General features: G+C 42.2%; 1 protein-coding gene across 6 annotated transcripts in view; it reads left to right on the top strand.

Moving 5' to 3' along the window:
- The window catches only part of hells (helicase, lymphoid specific), a 62,421-nt gene that overhangs the window by 43,359 nt on the left and 3,912 nt on the right, over positions 1 to 15,150 (top strand). For 5 of the 6 annotated variants that reach the window (XM_073027189.1, XM_073027187.1, XM_073027183.1 and 2 more), the window contains exons 17-21: positions 5,559 to 5,678; positions 6,648 to 6,764; positions 9,128 to 9,287; positions 10,080 to 10,176; positions 12,486 to 12,565. In XM_073027189.1, coding sequence (XP_072883290.1) covers positions 5,559 to 5,678; positions 6,648 to 6,764; positions 9,128 to 9,287; positions 10,080 to 10,176; positions 12,486 to 12,565 — 574 coding nt within the window. The remainder of the gene's footprint in view (positions 1 to 5,558; positions 5,679 to 6,647; positions 6,765 to 9,127; positions 9,288 to 10,079; positions 10,177 to 12,485; positions 12,566 to 15,150) is intronic. The other variant, XM_073027185.1, reaches the window with a different exon arrangement.

Genomic DNA, 15,150 nt, shown 5'->3' on the forward strand with positions numbered 1-15,150 from the left:
AAAGTGGAAGTTTGCTCTCAGATTTCAGTTTGACATCCGTAAAATCCTCTTGTTAGCAATCCTAAGTTTCTTTCCACAAGGTCTGAGTACCATTCTTTCTTCCAGTTTATTTTCTCAAGCTCATTGATTTAATTTTAAGCTTGATAAGCAGCTGTAGTTTGATTAAATCTTACATCTGTGCTTATTACAAGTTTTATTTTTAAATATTGTGTAAATGTACATTGTGCAGCACACCACTTTTGGTGATTCCTGTTAATATGCAGTGCCTTGAAAAAGTATTCAGCCCCCCACAACTACTTTCACATTTTACTGTCTCATTTACGGTCACAGCCCTTTAGTGATGTGTCTGTGGGATCTAGGTGGGATCAAACTTGTGTGTTTTTAAATATGATTGAGTGTTTAGGCTTTGGTGGGGGCTTCCATGGGATAGCTTTTTTTGTTGTTTCTGATGACATTATCCTATTTTCTTTGATTAGTATGTTCTAAATAAGCCCTTGCAACAATAACAGTGAGAGCATAATAAATGAATTATTCAATATTTATGGCAGCAGTACAATGAAGTACATGATAAATGTAGAGAAAGAAACTGAATTAGAGTGAGTATATATATTAACTAGTTAAGTTAAAATATGTAGTGCAAAAGATCAAATAAAAATGTAGTGAGGTAGTATTCATAGGTTCAATGTCCATTCAGAAATTGCATGGTAGAGGGGAAGAAGCTGTTTCTGAATCGTTGAGTGTGTGCCTTGAGGCTTCTGTGCCTCCTTACTGATGGTAGCAATGAGAACAAGGCATGTTCTGCAGACATCCCCCCTCTCCCAGAAGTTCCGGGAGTCTCCTGCATATTGATAGTGGCTCCCTGACACCCGCAAATTATATATAATATCCCGGAAATCGATTTTTTTTTTGAGAGAGAGAGAGCACCATGGCAGAGTGCTCCAAAAAAAAAAGAAAATATAAAATGTACTTCACCCCAGACTACACTAAAGTGTACCCCTGCCTAATAGGGGTCAAAAATAATGACAGTGTTGCTCGCTGCTCTGTTTGCAACAGTGACTTTTTTGTTGCCCATGGCGGGTTAAAATGTAAAAGACACGTTGAGGTGAGTATAACAGGTGTTATTCGTTCATTAGCATGGCTAACGTTATTTAAACTAGCTGGCTAGCTGCTAAGGAGCTACTCTTGCAGACATCCCACCTCTCCCGGAAGTTCCGGGAGTCTCCCACAAATTGATGGTGCTACCTCTCTGAAATGAGATTTTTCTAGGGTGTCTGTGTACTGGGTGGTGGGGGTCCTTAATAATGGATGCCAACTTCCTAAGGCACAGCTCCTTGAAGATGTCTTGGATACTATGGAGGCTAGTACTCATGGTAGAGCTGACTAACTTTACAAGTTTCTGCAAATGTAAGAGTTTTCTATTTTTATCTGCAACACCAAACTCAATGGCATTTGCCCACTCTCCCCATCCCCAATGATGAGACGAGAAATGTATTGACCTTCTGAAGTACAACCAGTAACTTGGCCTCTATAACCTTTTCTGGTAGGTCTGTACCCTGCTTTGCTTTGCCTTGCTATTCGAAGTGCCTGATTAAATTTCTGTTAAATCTGACTCTGCCATCATACCTCTGGCAGTGAGTTCCAGATATCACTCACTCCCTGTAGCAAAAATAAACTCAAATTCTCTTCAAAATGCCTTCTTGTCATCTTAAGTCTAAGCCCTCATTTTGGATATTCTACCATGGGACAAGGTTCTATGTGCCAGAGCCTTTCGCTGTACCATTGTTTGGTCAATTTAAACACTGGCCCAGATGGACTGGAAAGAAAAGGTGTCAGGATCCAAGGTGAGAGCTAATCTCGCTAGCTCTCTGCGATGGTCACTCCTTTCTCTATAGCACTGAAGCTATGAAGACTGCCCCAGCTGCAGTGTTCCATGAACTGATGAGCGAAGCTTTGGGTCTACTCTAGGCTGCTTCGGGGTTTGGATCTGAGCACTCGGTTTGGTTCAGAATGTTGTTCGCTTCAATTGTTCCATGATTTGTGTTCCCCCCCCCCCCCCCCCCCTTTCTTGCACATCAGGTGTTAGTCTTTATTTTTTCTTTAATTGGGTTTTTTCCTGTTTCTTCCTTTGTGGCTACCTGTAAGCAAACAAATCTCATGGCTGTATAATTTTACATTCTTTGATAACAAGTGTTCTTTGCATCTTATTTTATGCATCTCTGTTAGGGCACCCATGCTTTGCTCCAGAGAAAATAACCCAGTATATCTAATCTTTGCCCACAACTCTCTAAGCCAGGTAATATCCTGGTGAATCTTCAATGTACTTGTAAGTGGTAATAAAATCAGCTGGATTGGCTCGTGATGGAGGATAGAATAAAGCAGGATCAGACCACCTGCTTCTTCAGGCTGCCCTGCCACACATGACTGACCTTTCACTTATTAGATAGATAGATACTTTATTCATCCCCATGGGGAAATTCAACATTTTTTCCAATGTCCCATACACTTATTGTAGCAAAACTAATTACGTACAATACTTAACTCAGTAAAAATATGATATGCATCTAAAATCACCCTCTCAAAAAGCATTAATAATAGCTTTTAAAAAGTTCATAAGTAGTTTACTTAAATACATTGAGTCCTAACCCCGGCACTTTAACATATCTTACTCCTGGCGGTTGAATTGTAAAGCCGAATGGCATTGGGGAGTATTGATCTCTTCATCCTGTCTGAGGAGCATTGCATCGATAGCAACCTGTCGCTGAAACTGCTTCTCTGTCTCTGGATGGTGCTATGTAGAGGATGTTCAGGGTTTCCCCTAATTGACCGTAGCCTACTCAGCGCCCTTCGCTCTGCTACCGATGTTATACTCTCCAGTACTTTGCCCACGACAGAGCCCGCCTTCCTTACCAGCTTATTAAGACGTGAGGCGTCCCTCTTCTTAATGCTGCCTCCCCAACACGCCACCACAAAGAAGAGGGCGCTCTCCACAACTGACCTATAGAACATCTTCAGCATCTCACTACAAACATTGAATGACGCCAACCTTCTAAGGAAGTACAGTCGACTCTGTGCCTTCCTGCACAAGGCATCTGTGTTGGCAGTCCAGTCTAGCTTCTCGTCTAACTGTACTCCCAGATACTTGTAGGTCTTAACCTGCTCCACACCTTCTCCATTAATGATCACTGGCTCCATATGAGGCCTAGATCTCCTAAAGTCCATCACCATCTCCTTGGTCTTGGTGATATTGAGATGCAGGTAGTTTGAGTTGCACCATATCACAAAGTCCTGTATCAGTTTCCTATACTCTTCCTCCTGTCCATTCCTGACACACCCCACTATGGCCGTGTCATCAGCGAACTTCTGCACATGGCAGGACTCCGAGTTATATTGGAAGTCTGATGTGAACAGGACCGGAGAGAGCATGGTCCCCTGCGGCGCTCCTGTGCTGCTGACCACCGTGTCAGACCTACAGTCTCCCAACCGCACATACTGAGGTCTATCTGTCAAGTAGTCCACTATCCAATCCACCATGTGAAAGTCTACTCCCATCTCCGTTAGTTTGTGCCTTATCCTTGGGTTTCCTTAATGTCTAGATATTTATTAATCAACAACTAAACTCCATGGTGATCCTAAGTTACAGACTTCCATAGCTGATCATCCCCTAGGTGACTTGAGTTTCTCCTCCTCAGTTCAAAGCAACCAATCAGTTGTTATCGCATACTGTCATCGGTTCCTAGACTTTTCAGCCAGGGGAACATCTTCCCTTACTTAATCTATGAAGCCCTTGAAATATTTTGTAAGTTTCAATTAGGTCTCCTCACAGACTTACAAAGAATACAGCCTGGCCTATTCCAATCTTGCATCATGTGGCAAAAGCCCATGGTCCCTGAACCCAGTCAAGCGAATCTTCACTCTACTTGTTCTCTGGCAGCTGCATTTCTTCTAAGGTAAAATTAACTCAGACCTTGAGTGCAGTCTCACCAAGACCCAAAATCGTTGCAATAAAACTTCTGTAGTTAAATCCTTTTGTAATAAAATTAATGTTTTGCAGTTTATTCTTGAGTGGCTGTTGTGCAAGGACTCCTAGGGTCCTTTGGAGAACTATGGCACTTGATGTCCCTGTTTTCAACAAATTTCTTAACTTTTTTTGGAAGTTGGGTGGGGGTGGGTAATATGGCTGGTGGATTCCTCTGTTGGGAGCTGGTATGGACCTATTAGGCCAAAGGGCCTCCTCCTGTGTTGTGGGAAATTAATAAAATATGGCATTGCAACAGTAGCAATATATGTTTGAATAGCTAGCACAGAATGTAGCTTTGGGAGAGGAGAATGATGAGGAGAAAGCACTAGTATATCCCCTGGAATTTAAGTCATTATGTAAAGAAATAGAAATGTCCATAGATCAGGGCCCAAAAGCTGGATTTCAAAGTGAAGTACAGTCGGCCCTCCTTATCCGCGGAGGATTGGTTCCGGGACCCCTCATGGATACCAAAAAATGCGGATGCTCAAGTCCCTGTCTCAGTGTGGTGGACTTTAGGATCCAGCGGAGCTCTGAATCCGCAGTGTTTCTGTTCACAAAAATAATCGTGATCACGATTGAAAATAAAGTGGAAATAATAAATGCTCGGAAAGAGGTGAAACGCCATCAGTCATTGGAAAAGCACTAGGCTACAGTCGGTCAACGATCGGAACAATTCTAAAGGATAAAGTGAGAAAGACACTGCCCCGATGAAAGCTACAATTATTACCAAGCAACACAGTGGTTTAATTATTGAAATACATATGTTTCTTAAGTGTTTTATATGCAGAGAAAGGTAAAATATATACTATATACTAAGACAAACATTTGACTAACTAACGCTAAATAATACCGGATGTACCTGTTCTGACTTACTTAGTAAGAGAACTTTTTTTTGATCCCAATCCACAATAACCTATGCACATCCTCCCGTATACTCTGAATGATCTCCTAGATTACTTATATGCCTAATACAATATAAATGCTATGTAGATAGTTGTTATACTGCATTGTTTAGGGAATAATGACAAGAGAAAAGTCTATACATGCTTGAACAACAAGTGCTGGAAGAGCACTTAAGAGTTTTCTGGATTTGTGGTTGGTTGAATTTGCGCATGCGGAACTCACAGATAAGGAGGGCCGACTACTTGTGAAACACACATTTAAATGACCAAAATTTACAAATTTTCCTTAAACTTTAAAATACTGTAAGGCAGTGTCATTTTGTTAACCTTGTAAAGGTGGTCAGTAAACAAGTAAAACAAATGCGACCCTTTCTAAACCAGGTAAATAAACTCAAGCCTCAAAAGACTGAAATGTTTGCAGATCTGGCTTAGAAGTTCCACCAGGGGCATCTTGCTGCAAATTAATGCTGGAGCAAAGAACTTCTGTGCCTGCTTCTTCCTGCAAGATGTCACTGGTTTCTTGTATAAACATGAAACCCATCAGTTAACTAGCCCAGCACTTCACCGATGTCTTTAATCTGAAGTTAATTTCAGCAGCATTGTGTTCTGATAGAGCACTGAATTTTGTTTTAAAACAGGTGCTGGTATTTTCTCAAATGACGTCAATGTTGGACATCCTGATGGACTACTGCTACCTGAGAGACTATAAATACAGCCGCTTAGATGGTTCCATGCCTTACAATCTGCGCGAGGAAAATGTATGTTCCCCTCCAAAGCTGCATTTTAAATCTCTCAAGTTTCTGTCAGAATACCTGTTGATAAACATTTTGTGTGTTGACCTTTTGGCATTTTTCATTAAACCAGAAAAATAAATCCAATCAAGGGATGTGGAGCAGACACTGCTTTTAGCATTAGAGAGTGCCAAATAGAAATTTCATGTTGTATCAGAGGTGATTGAATGAAGAAAAAAATGTCATGGGGTAAGAGGTAATATGGGCATAGTTGGAAGATTAGCTGGACAACAGGAAACTAGGAGAAAGCATAAATGTGTCTTTTTCTGCTTGGCAAGATGTAATCAGTGGTGTGCCACATGAGTCTGGGATAACTGACATCAAGAGTATCTTAGTTAAATTTGCTAATAGCCCAAGGAAAATTAAGTTGCCAAGAGGATATAGGGAGTCTGTAAAAGGATATGGATAAATGAGTGGACAAGAATCTGGGAAGTGGGGTAAGATGACTTGTCCTTTTTTGGTAGACTTTTATATAAAACTTTTATTTAAAAAAAACTGCAGAAGTTTGAGATGCAGAGGGATCTGTGGGTCTGAGTGCAAGGTTCACAAAAGTCTCATATACAAGAACAGCGAGCAGTTAGGGAAGTGAACACAAATAACATTGTTTATTGTTAAAGGAATAGAATGAAAAAGTATGGAGGTTATGCTTCAGTTATATTGTACATCAATCAGCTGAGACAGTCTTGTCCCAGCTCCACCAGGATCTTCACACTGTCATTTGCTGGGTTGGTCTATTTATTCCACAACAGTTTATCTTAAAAATGTAACAGCTTGTGATAGTTCAAGAAGATTTAAGTGGTTGAGAAGTCTCATATTTTTGCTTCATGCTCTTTATCAGTTGATTAGTTTGCAGTTGTATTACTGCCGTGGGGATTCGTCTTGAGTGTTGTGGATTGCATTAGAGGGATTGGTTGATGATTGTCTCTTATTTCCTAGATAAACAACTTCAACAATGATCCTGAAGTTTTCCTCTTCTTACTGAGCACTCGAGCTGGTGGTTTAGGCATTAACCTGACAGCAGCAGACACTGTCATTATATATGATAGTGACTGGGTAAGTACTCTCGGGGCTGGGATACAGCTGGTTGATCTTGGTTTTAACACCTTGACTGGTGTTGATTTTGAACAATATATTTGTATTTTATATGGGAGATCATAGTACTTATCAGTAAAGTGCAATTTGTATACTCCCTTCAGGGTCCTCAATCAGGGCTTTCTGTGATGGCTGAGCTGTGCTTGTATTGAGCACATTGATTTAATATGAGGGTGTAACAATACTGGTACTGGTTTACTGTAATCCGACAGACAAATTGAGATAAAATTGCAGGAAGACCTGCTTGGCACACAGCATCTGTGGAGGCAAAGAGTCGATTGGTGTTTTGAGACCCTGCGTCAGGACGGAGAGTGTTGAGGGAGGATAGCCAGTGCTTATCACTGTAAAAGAGCAAAATAGTGAGTTAGTGTTCATAGGTTCATGGACTTTTCAGAAATCTGAGGGTGAAGGAAAAGAAACTGTTCCTAAAACATTGAATGTACATCCTCCAGCTGTGTACCATTTCCCTGATGGTAGTAATGAGAAGAGGGTATTTCTGGGGTGGTGAGGATCCTTAATGATGGATGCTGCCTGGAGCCACTGCCTTTCAATGGTGAGAAGGGTAGTGCCCTGATGGAGCTGGCTTTGTTTATGACACTCTGCAGCCATTTCTGATCCTGTGCATTGGAGCCTCCATACCAGACGGTGATGCTGCTAGCCAGAATGCTCTCCATAGTACATCCTTGGAAATATGCTGGTGTCTTTGGTGAGAGATAAGTCTCTTCAAACTCCTAATGAAATATAGCTGCTAGCATGCCACCTTCATGATTACATCAATATGTTAAGCCTAGGATGGATCCTCTGATATTTTGATACTTTCCAGGAACTTGAAGCTGTTTGTTTTTTTAAAAATATATTTTCTTTGACCTTGGATTTTAAAGTCTAAATATGGTAGTTAAAACAGAGCTAGCTTCAAGAACATGAGTAAATTCATAGTCATCTTTCCAAGTTTGTGTACATCATGATCTGATCCTGACTCTTCCATACATGAAGCATCTATATTTGTAAATTTTTAAACAGCTCAAGGTAACCAGTATCAATTTCCAATAACAACATTAAATGCTGGGAATGCTCAGTAGGGCATTGAAGGAGAAGCAGTTAATACTTCAGTTCAAAGACCTTGTAAGTGGGTAACAGAATCTCAAGGATGAGGACAGTGGGAATGTGGAGAGAGTAGAATTCAGGGAAAACCAGTGGGGGATTGGAAATGCTTTGAAGAGCTATCATAGAATCAATGGGCCCAATGGCCTTGTGTTGTAAGGAGAAGTAGAGTTGATGTCAGCATTGTTGAGATAATTTTAATGTTTATGACTCTTGTCGAGCTAATTAATAGGGAAGGTCAGAGAGAGAATGAGCCAAGAAAAGTATTGAAGCTGCAACTTGCAGGTCAGGCTGCTGTTGAACCTGAAACTAACAAGGGAATACTGGAAGTACCCAGCAGATAAGCAGGGTTAGTAGGAAGAGTAAAAGTGGGTTAATTTTAAGGATGTGATTACAGGAGAACCAGCATGAACAGTAAGAGGAAGATACTTGATCTTGTTGTATTAGATATTGAGACTTGTAGGTTGTGATGTGTCCAAGTGTATGATGAGCTCCTAGAGCTATGTTTGAACAATGCTGGAAGCTGCAGAGATGGGTCAGAGTGGGTTGGAGAACAGAAGTTAAAGTAAATTAGGAGCTAGGGGGTGTAACTGTGGATTGAATGGAGGTGCTCTGCGAAGCTTTAATGTTATCTATCTGCGATACTAATTTGTATTTTTCTCTCTACATTTACACTGTATCTGCTTGGTATTTCCAGCATTCCCCTTTTCTTAGCAATACCTCTGACCTATCTTTCACAATTTTTTGATGTCCCTTTCTTTCCTCTCCCAAATAGATTTAAAATTAAAATCTTAAGCCATATGCTCTGCATACAGTGGAATCATTTCAGCCGCGCCCTACTACAGATATTCCTACCTTGATAATCCTTATCCAATGCTTTGTGCAATCAGATCTATCTTCTCTTTCCTGTTCCTGATGAATGGTCTGACCTGAGATAATAATGTTTTTCTGTTACCAAAGATGCTATCTCACTTACTGAGTACTTCCAGCATTTTCCATTTTAGATCATAGAGCACTGAAAAGTACAGAACAGGAACAGGTCTTCTGGCCCATGATGTCTGTGCTGAGCATGACAGCAAACTAAATTAATCCCTTTGCCTACACATGGTCCATGTCTCTCAGATCTTTTTTTTTTCAGATTTGCAGTACCCACAGCTTTGATTTTCAAATACCCATTTCCAATAGGACTGTTGAAGCCTCTGATCATCTCATTTGTTTTTAAGAATCCTCAGGCTGATCTTCAAGCTCAGGATCGGTGCCATCGAATTGGTCAGAGCAAGCCAGTTGTGGTGTATCGCCTGGTAACTGCCAACACCATTGATGAGAAGATTGTGGAGAAAGCTGCAGCCAAGAGGCAACTTGAAAAGATGGTTATTCATAAAAGTTAGTAATTTCACTGTGGCATTTTCTCAGAGGGAACTTTATTTTGATTGCTTGTCTTGCTCCATGTTTTCATATTATGATTTTTCTCTAGTAGTGAGGCCTTTATTTTGAAATGAAGCATTTTTCATTTTAGTGTTTGCATTGATGATTGACATGGCAGGTGTAGCAGGGGTAGAGAGGGTGATGAAAGGAAGCGTAAGGTTACTGTGGGTTGGTTTGTGGAACTGAGTGTCTGAGGTCAAATCCATGTCAGAGCGAGTGAAAAGCTTGGCTGTTTTGTAAGGCTTCCATTAAAAATGAGTCAGTTTCAGTTTTGAATGGAAGTGGATATATCTTCATTTTCCCTATTTTGGCATGACATTCATTGCCCACTGTTGTTGAGGCCCACAGGAAGCTTGATTTGGGAATGCATAACATCTCATGGATCCTGTCTGTTAGACTGACATAGGATAGGGTAGGTGCTCATTTTGACTGTGCTGTGTGGCTAACCTGGGGTGTCGTGATGCTGGGATCTGAAGTCAACTTTTCTCACCCTGTAAGGAAGTTGGGAGGGAAAGGCTTGGATATCCATTCAGAGGGCATTTTAAACCAAGTAATTGATTTTATCCATTTTCATCACTGAGCACCAAATGAGCCCACTTTCTGGTGTTGGGTAATTTGTGGCCTGGGTTTCAACCAGGAGTTTCAAAAGAAACTTGACTAACTTACTGTGCTGTCAAGTTTTATGTACTTTGATTTAAAAAAAATCTTATCCAGAATGCTCAGTGTCTTTTTGTCCTAATTTCTATTTAGATAAATTCAAAGGGGGGAAATCGGGTCTGAATCAGTCTCGGTGTAGTTTGGATTCTACTGAACTAATGGAGTTGCTGAAATCTCGGGATCATGACAGGTAAAGTAGACGAATTGCAGAATGTATGACAAACTTTTTGCTGACTCCCCCTCCCCCCACATTTAATTAAGTTCAAAATCGTAGTTTTGTTCCCTCTTGTGGCTTGAATTCCTCCTACAATATTTACCCTTTGATCTGAAGCTGCAAAGTGTAGCCAAATCATTCATCACCTTCCCTAAACTTGTGTGATTTTGGTTCAAACTCTGTGGATGATTTCTTGTTTTCCTCCACAAATTGCTTTTGTTTAGGAGCTTATCATTGTTCAAGTTTAAGTGCACCTCACAGATCTCATTAATTATGTAAGAACAGCTATCATTTTCGTCCTATATTATGTGTTGGTTTGGAACATTCAAGTCCTATCCTGTTAAATTAAACAATTTGCAGAAATTGTCGACCACAAGATATAAAGCAGAATTAAGCCTTTTGGTCCATCGAGTATGCTCCACCATTCTACCATGGCTGATTTATTTTGCCTCTCAACCCCATTCTCCTGCCATCTCACCATAAACTTTGATGCCCTTACTAATCCAGAAACTTTTAACCTTCACTTTAAATGTACCCAATGGCTTGTCCTCCACAGCCATCTGTGGCAATGAATTCCACAGATTCACCACCCTGGTTAAAGAAATTTTCCCTCATCTCTGTTCTGAAGTGATGCCCATTTGAGGCTGTGCCCTCTGGTCCTAGACTCCCTCACTATCAGAAACATTCTCTTCACATCCACTGTATAAAGACCTTTCAATATTCGATATGTAAAAGGCCTTTGACAAGGTTCCGCACTGAAGGTTAGTCAGGAAGGTTCAATCGTTAGGTATTAATTTTGAAGTAGTAAAATGGATTCAACAGTGGCTGGATGGGAGATGCCAGAGAGTAGTGGTGGATAACTGCTTGTCAGGTTGGAGGCCGGTGATTAGTGGTGTGCCTCCAATCTGTACTGGGTCCAATGTTGTTTGTCATATACATTAATGATCTGGATGATGGGGTGGTGAATTGGATTAGTAAGTATGCAGGTGATACTAAGATAGGTGGCGTTGTGGATAATGAAATAGGTTTTCAAAACTTGCAGAGAGATTTAGGCCAGTTAGAAGAGTGGGCTGAAAGATGGCAGATGGAGTTTAGTGCTGGTAAGTGTTTGGTGCTACATTTTGGTAGGAATAATCAAAATAAGACATACATGGTAAATGGTAGGGCATTGAAGAATGCAGTAGAACAGAGTGATCTAGGAATAATGGTGCATAGTTCCCTGAAGGTGGAATCTCATGTGGATAGGGTGGTGAAGAAAGCTTTTGGTATGCTGGCCTTTATAAATCAGAGCATTGAGTATAGGAGTTGGGATGTAATGTTAAAATTGTATAAGGCAATGGTAAGGCCGAATTTGGAGTATTGTGTCCAGTTCTGGTCACCGAATTACAGGAAAGATGTCAACAAAATAGAGAGAGTACAGAGAAGACTTACTAGAATGTTACCTGGGTTTCAGCACCCAAATTACAGAGATGGGTTGAACAAGTTAGGTCTTTATTCTTTAGAGCATAGAAGGTTGAGGGGGGACTTGATAGAGGTATTTAAAATTATGAGGGGGATAGATAGAGTTGATGTGGATTGGCTTTTTCCATTGAGAGTAGGGGAAATTCAAATGAGGACATGAGTTGAGAGTTCAGGGGCAAAAGTTTAGGGGTAACACGAGGGGGAATTTCTTTACTCAGGGAGTGGTAGCTGTGTGGAACGAGCTTCCAGTAGAAGTGGTAGAGTCAGGTTCAGTATTGTCATGTGAAGTAAAATTGGATAGGTATACGGACAGGAAAGGAATGGAGGGTTATGGGCTGAGTTGCAGGTCGGTGGGACTAGGTGAGAGTAAGAGTTCGGCACGGACTAGAAGGGCCAAGATGGCCTGTTTCCATGCTGTAATTGTTAGATGGTTATATGTTCCAATGAGATACCCCATCAAGCCAAAAGCCATCAAATGCTCCTTGTACATTAATCCTTTCATTCCTGGGATCATTCTCGTAAGCTGTCTCTGGACCCTCTCCAATGCCAGCACATCCCTCCCAGATTTTTTTGATGTGCATGAATTGAGTTTAAATTGTGTGCACTGTTCAGAGTATTTCTTTCACATGCAGATTTGCAGTGAGTTTGAAACCCTGGTTCTGGGAATGATTTGGTGGGAGAGGATAAGTGTTTCCAAACAGAAGAAAATATTGGATTTCAGATTCATCCTTGAGTCGGATTGATTGATCTTTAGGCTAATAGTTAATTGATTTATTCTAGTTAAATAACTATTCCCCAACTTAACAGCTTTCAAACTTTCTCAGCAGAGTAGTGAAAGGAAACACCGAGAAAGTGATGAGTGATACTGATCTTCAGATTCTCCTGGATCGCAGTGATCTAATCAGTAAGTGAATGGACACATTGACTGTAGCCTTGTCTATGTTTCTTTCCCCTCTCTATAATGCTAATCTTAAGTAGTTTTAACATAATTACTAAACACGAAACCTGCAGATGCTGGAAATTCAAACAACAACACACACAAAATGCTGGTGGAACACAGCAGGCCAGGCAGCATCTATAAGGAGAAGCACTGTCGACATTTCGGGCCGAGACCCTTCGTCAGGACTAACCGAAAGGAAAGATAGTAAGAGATTTGAAAGCAGTAGGGGGAGGGGGAAATGCGAAATGATAGGAGAAGACCGGAGGGGCTGGGATGAAGCTAAGAGCTGGAAAGGTGATTGGTGAAAGTGATACAGAGCTGGAGAAGGGAAAAGATCATGGGATGGGAGGCCTCAGGAGAAAGAAAGGGGGCAGGGGGGGAATCACCAGAGGGAGATGGAGAACAGGCAAACAACTAAATATGTCAGGGATGGGGTAAGAAGGGGAGGAGGGGCATTAACAGAAGTTAGAGAAGTCAATGTTCATGCCATCAGGTTGGAGGTTACCCAGCCGGTATATAAGGTGTTCTTCCAACCTGAGTTTGGATTCATTTTGACAATAGAGGAGGCCATGGATAGACATATCAGAATGGGAATGGGATGTGGAATTAAAATGTGTGGCCACTGGGAGATCCTGCTTTCTCTGGCAGACCTAGCGTCAGTATTCAGCAAAATGGTCTCCCAGTGTGCGTCGGGTCTCACCAATATATAAACGGCCACACCAGGAGCACCAGGCGTAGTATACCACACCAGCCGACTCACGGGTGAAGTGTCGCCTCACCTGGAAGGACTGTCTGGGGCCCTGAATGGTGGTGAGGGAGGAAGTGTAAGGGCAGGTGTAGCACTTGTTCCGTTTACAAGGATAAATGCCAGGAGGGAGATCGGTGGGAAGTGATGGGGGATGAGTGGACAAGGGAGTCGTGTACGGAGCGATCCCTGCGAAAAGCAGGGGGGGGGGGGGGGAGGGAAAAATGTGCTTGGTAGTGGGATCCCGTTGGAGGTGGCGGAAGTTATGGAGAATTATACGTTGGACCTGGAGGCTGGTGGGGTGGTAGGTAAGGACAAGGGGAACCCTATCCCGAGTGGGGTGGCAGGTGGATGGGGTGAGGGCAGATGTGCGGGAAATGGGAGAGATGCGTTTGAGAGCAAAGTTGATGGTGGACGAAGGGAAGCCCCTTTGTTTAAAAAAGGAAGACATCTCCTTCGCCCTGGAATGAAAAGCCTCATCCTGAGAGCAGAGACGGAGGAATTGTGAGAAGGGGATAGCATTTTTGCAAGAGACAGGGTGGGAAGAGGAACAGTCCAGGTAGCTGTGAGAGTCTGTAGGCTTATAGTAAATATCAGTAGATAGGCTGTCTCCAGCGATGGAGACAGAAAGATCAAGAAAGGGGAGGGAGGTGTCGGAAATGGACCAGGTAAATTTGAGGGCAGGGTGAAAGTTGGAGGCAAAGTTAATGAAGTCGACGAGCTCAGCATGCGTGCAGGAGGCAGCACCAATGCAGTCGTCGATGTAGCGAAGGAAAAGGGGGATGAATACCAGTGTAGACTTGGAACATGGACTGTTCCACAAAGCCAACAAAAAGGCAGGCATAACTGGGACCCATACGGATGCCCATGGCTACACCCTTGGTTTGGAGGACGTGGGAGGAGCCAAAGGAGATATTATTGAGAGTAAGAACTAATTCTACTAGACGGAGGAGAGTGGTGGTAGAGGGGAATTGGTTAGGTCTGGAATCCAAAAAAAAAGCGAAGAGTTTCGAGACCAACTCAGTGGGGGATGGAGGTATAGAGGGACTGGATGTCCATGGTGAAAATAAGACGGTGGGGGCCAGGGAACTTAAAATCATAGAAAAAATTCAAAGCATGAGAAGTGTCACGAAAAATGCTATCCCCTTCTCACAATTCCTCCGTCTGTTCCACCAGCATTTTGTGTGTGTTGTTAACAACATAATTACTTCTAGTTCTGTATTTCTGAGTGCACTGCAGTAAATAACATTTAGTTGCACCTCAGCTTAGTTTTTGTAACAGAGCCTTGAGATATTACGTGACCGAAAACTAACACCACATTACAAAAACAGGACTTACGAAAAGCTTAATTTGTTTTTAGTGATGCATTTCTCCGGTTTTCTGGAGGAACTTGGCAGGTCAGTCAGCATCGGTTGGGTGGGGGGTGGAGGAAGAGTTTGCTGTTTTGGGTCAAAACCTTGCCTCAGGATCTAGAGGCAAGATGGCTTGCATAAAGGGAAGGGGGATACTGAGATTGGATCCTGAGGTGACCAGTGGACTGAGGGGTGAAAGATGATGGGGTGGGAGGGGTCTGCCCTAAGTGAGATGATCGACAAAGACACGTGAGGGAGGAGAATGAGAAGGTTGAGACAGCCTCAATTTTCCTTCTTCCTCCATCTGCCATCCATCCGTGGCTGATTCTTGCAAACCGCCCGCAACCCCCCAACCTGCTGCGACCTGCTGTCATCTCACGCCTCTTCATTTTTCATCAGCCCTGTTTCGCAACTCCTCTCCTTTTTATATTGGCTGCATTGCTGTCTCTGTT

Source organism: Hemitrygon akajei, chromosome 23 (assembly GCF_048418815.1).
Source record: "Hemitrygon akajei chromosome 23, sHemAka1.3, whole genome shotgun sequence".
Taxonomy (NCBI): Eukaryota; Metazoa; Chordata; class Chondrichthyes; order Myliobatiformes; family Dasyatidae; genus Hemitrygon; species Hemitrygon akajei.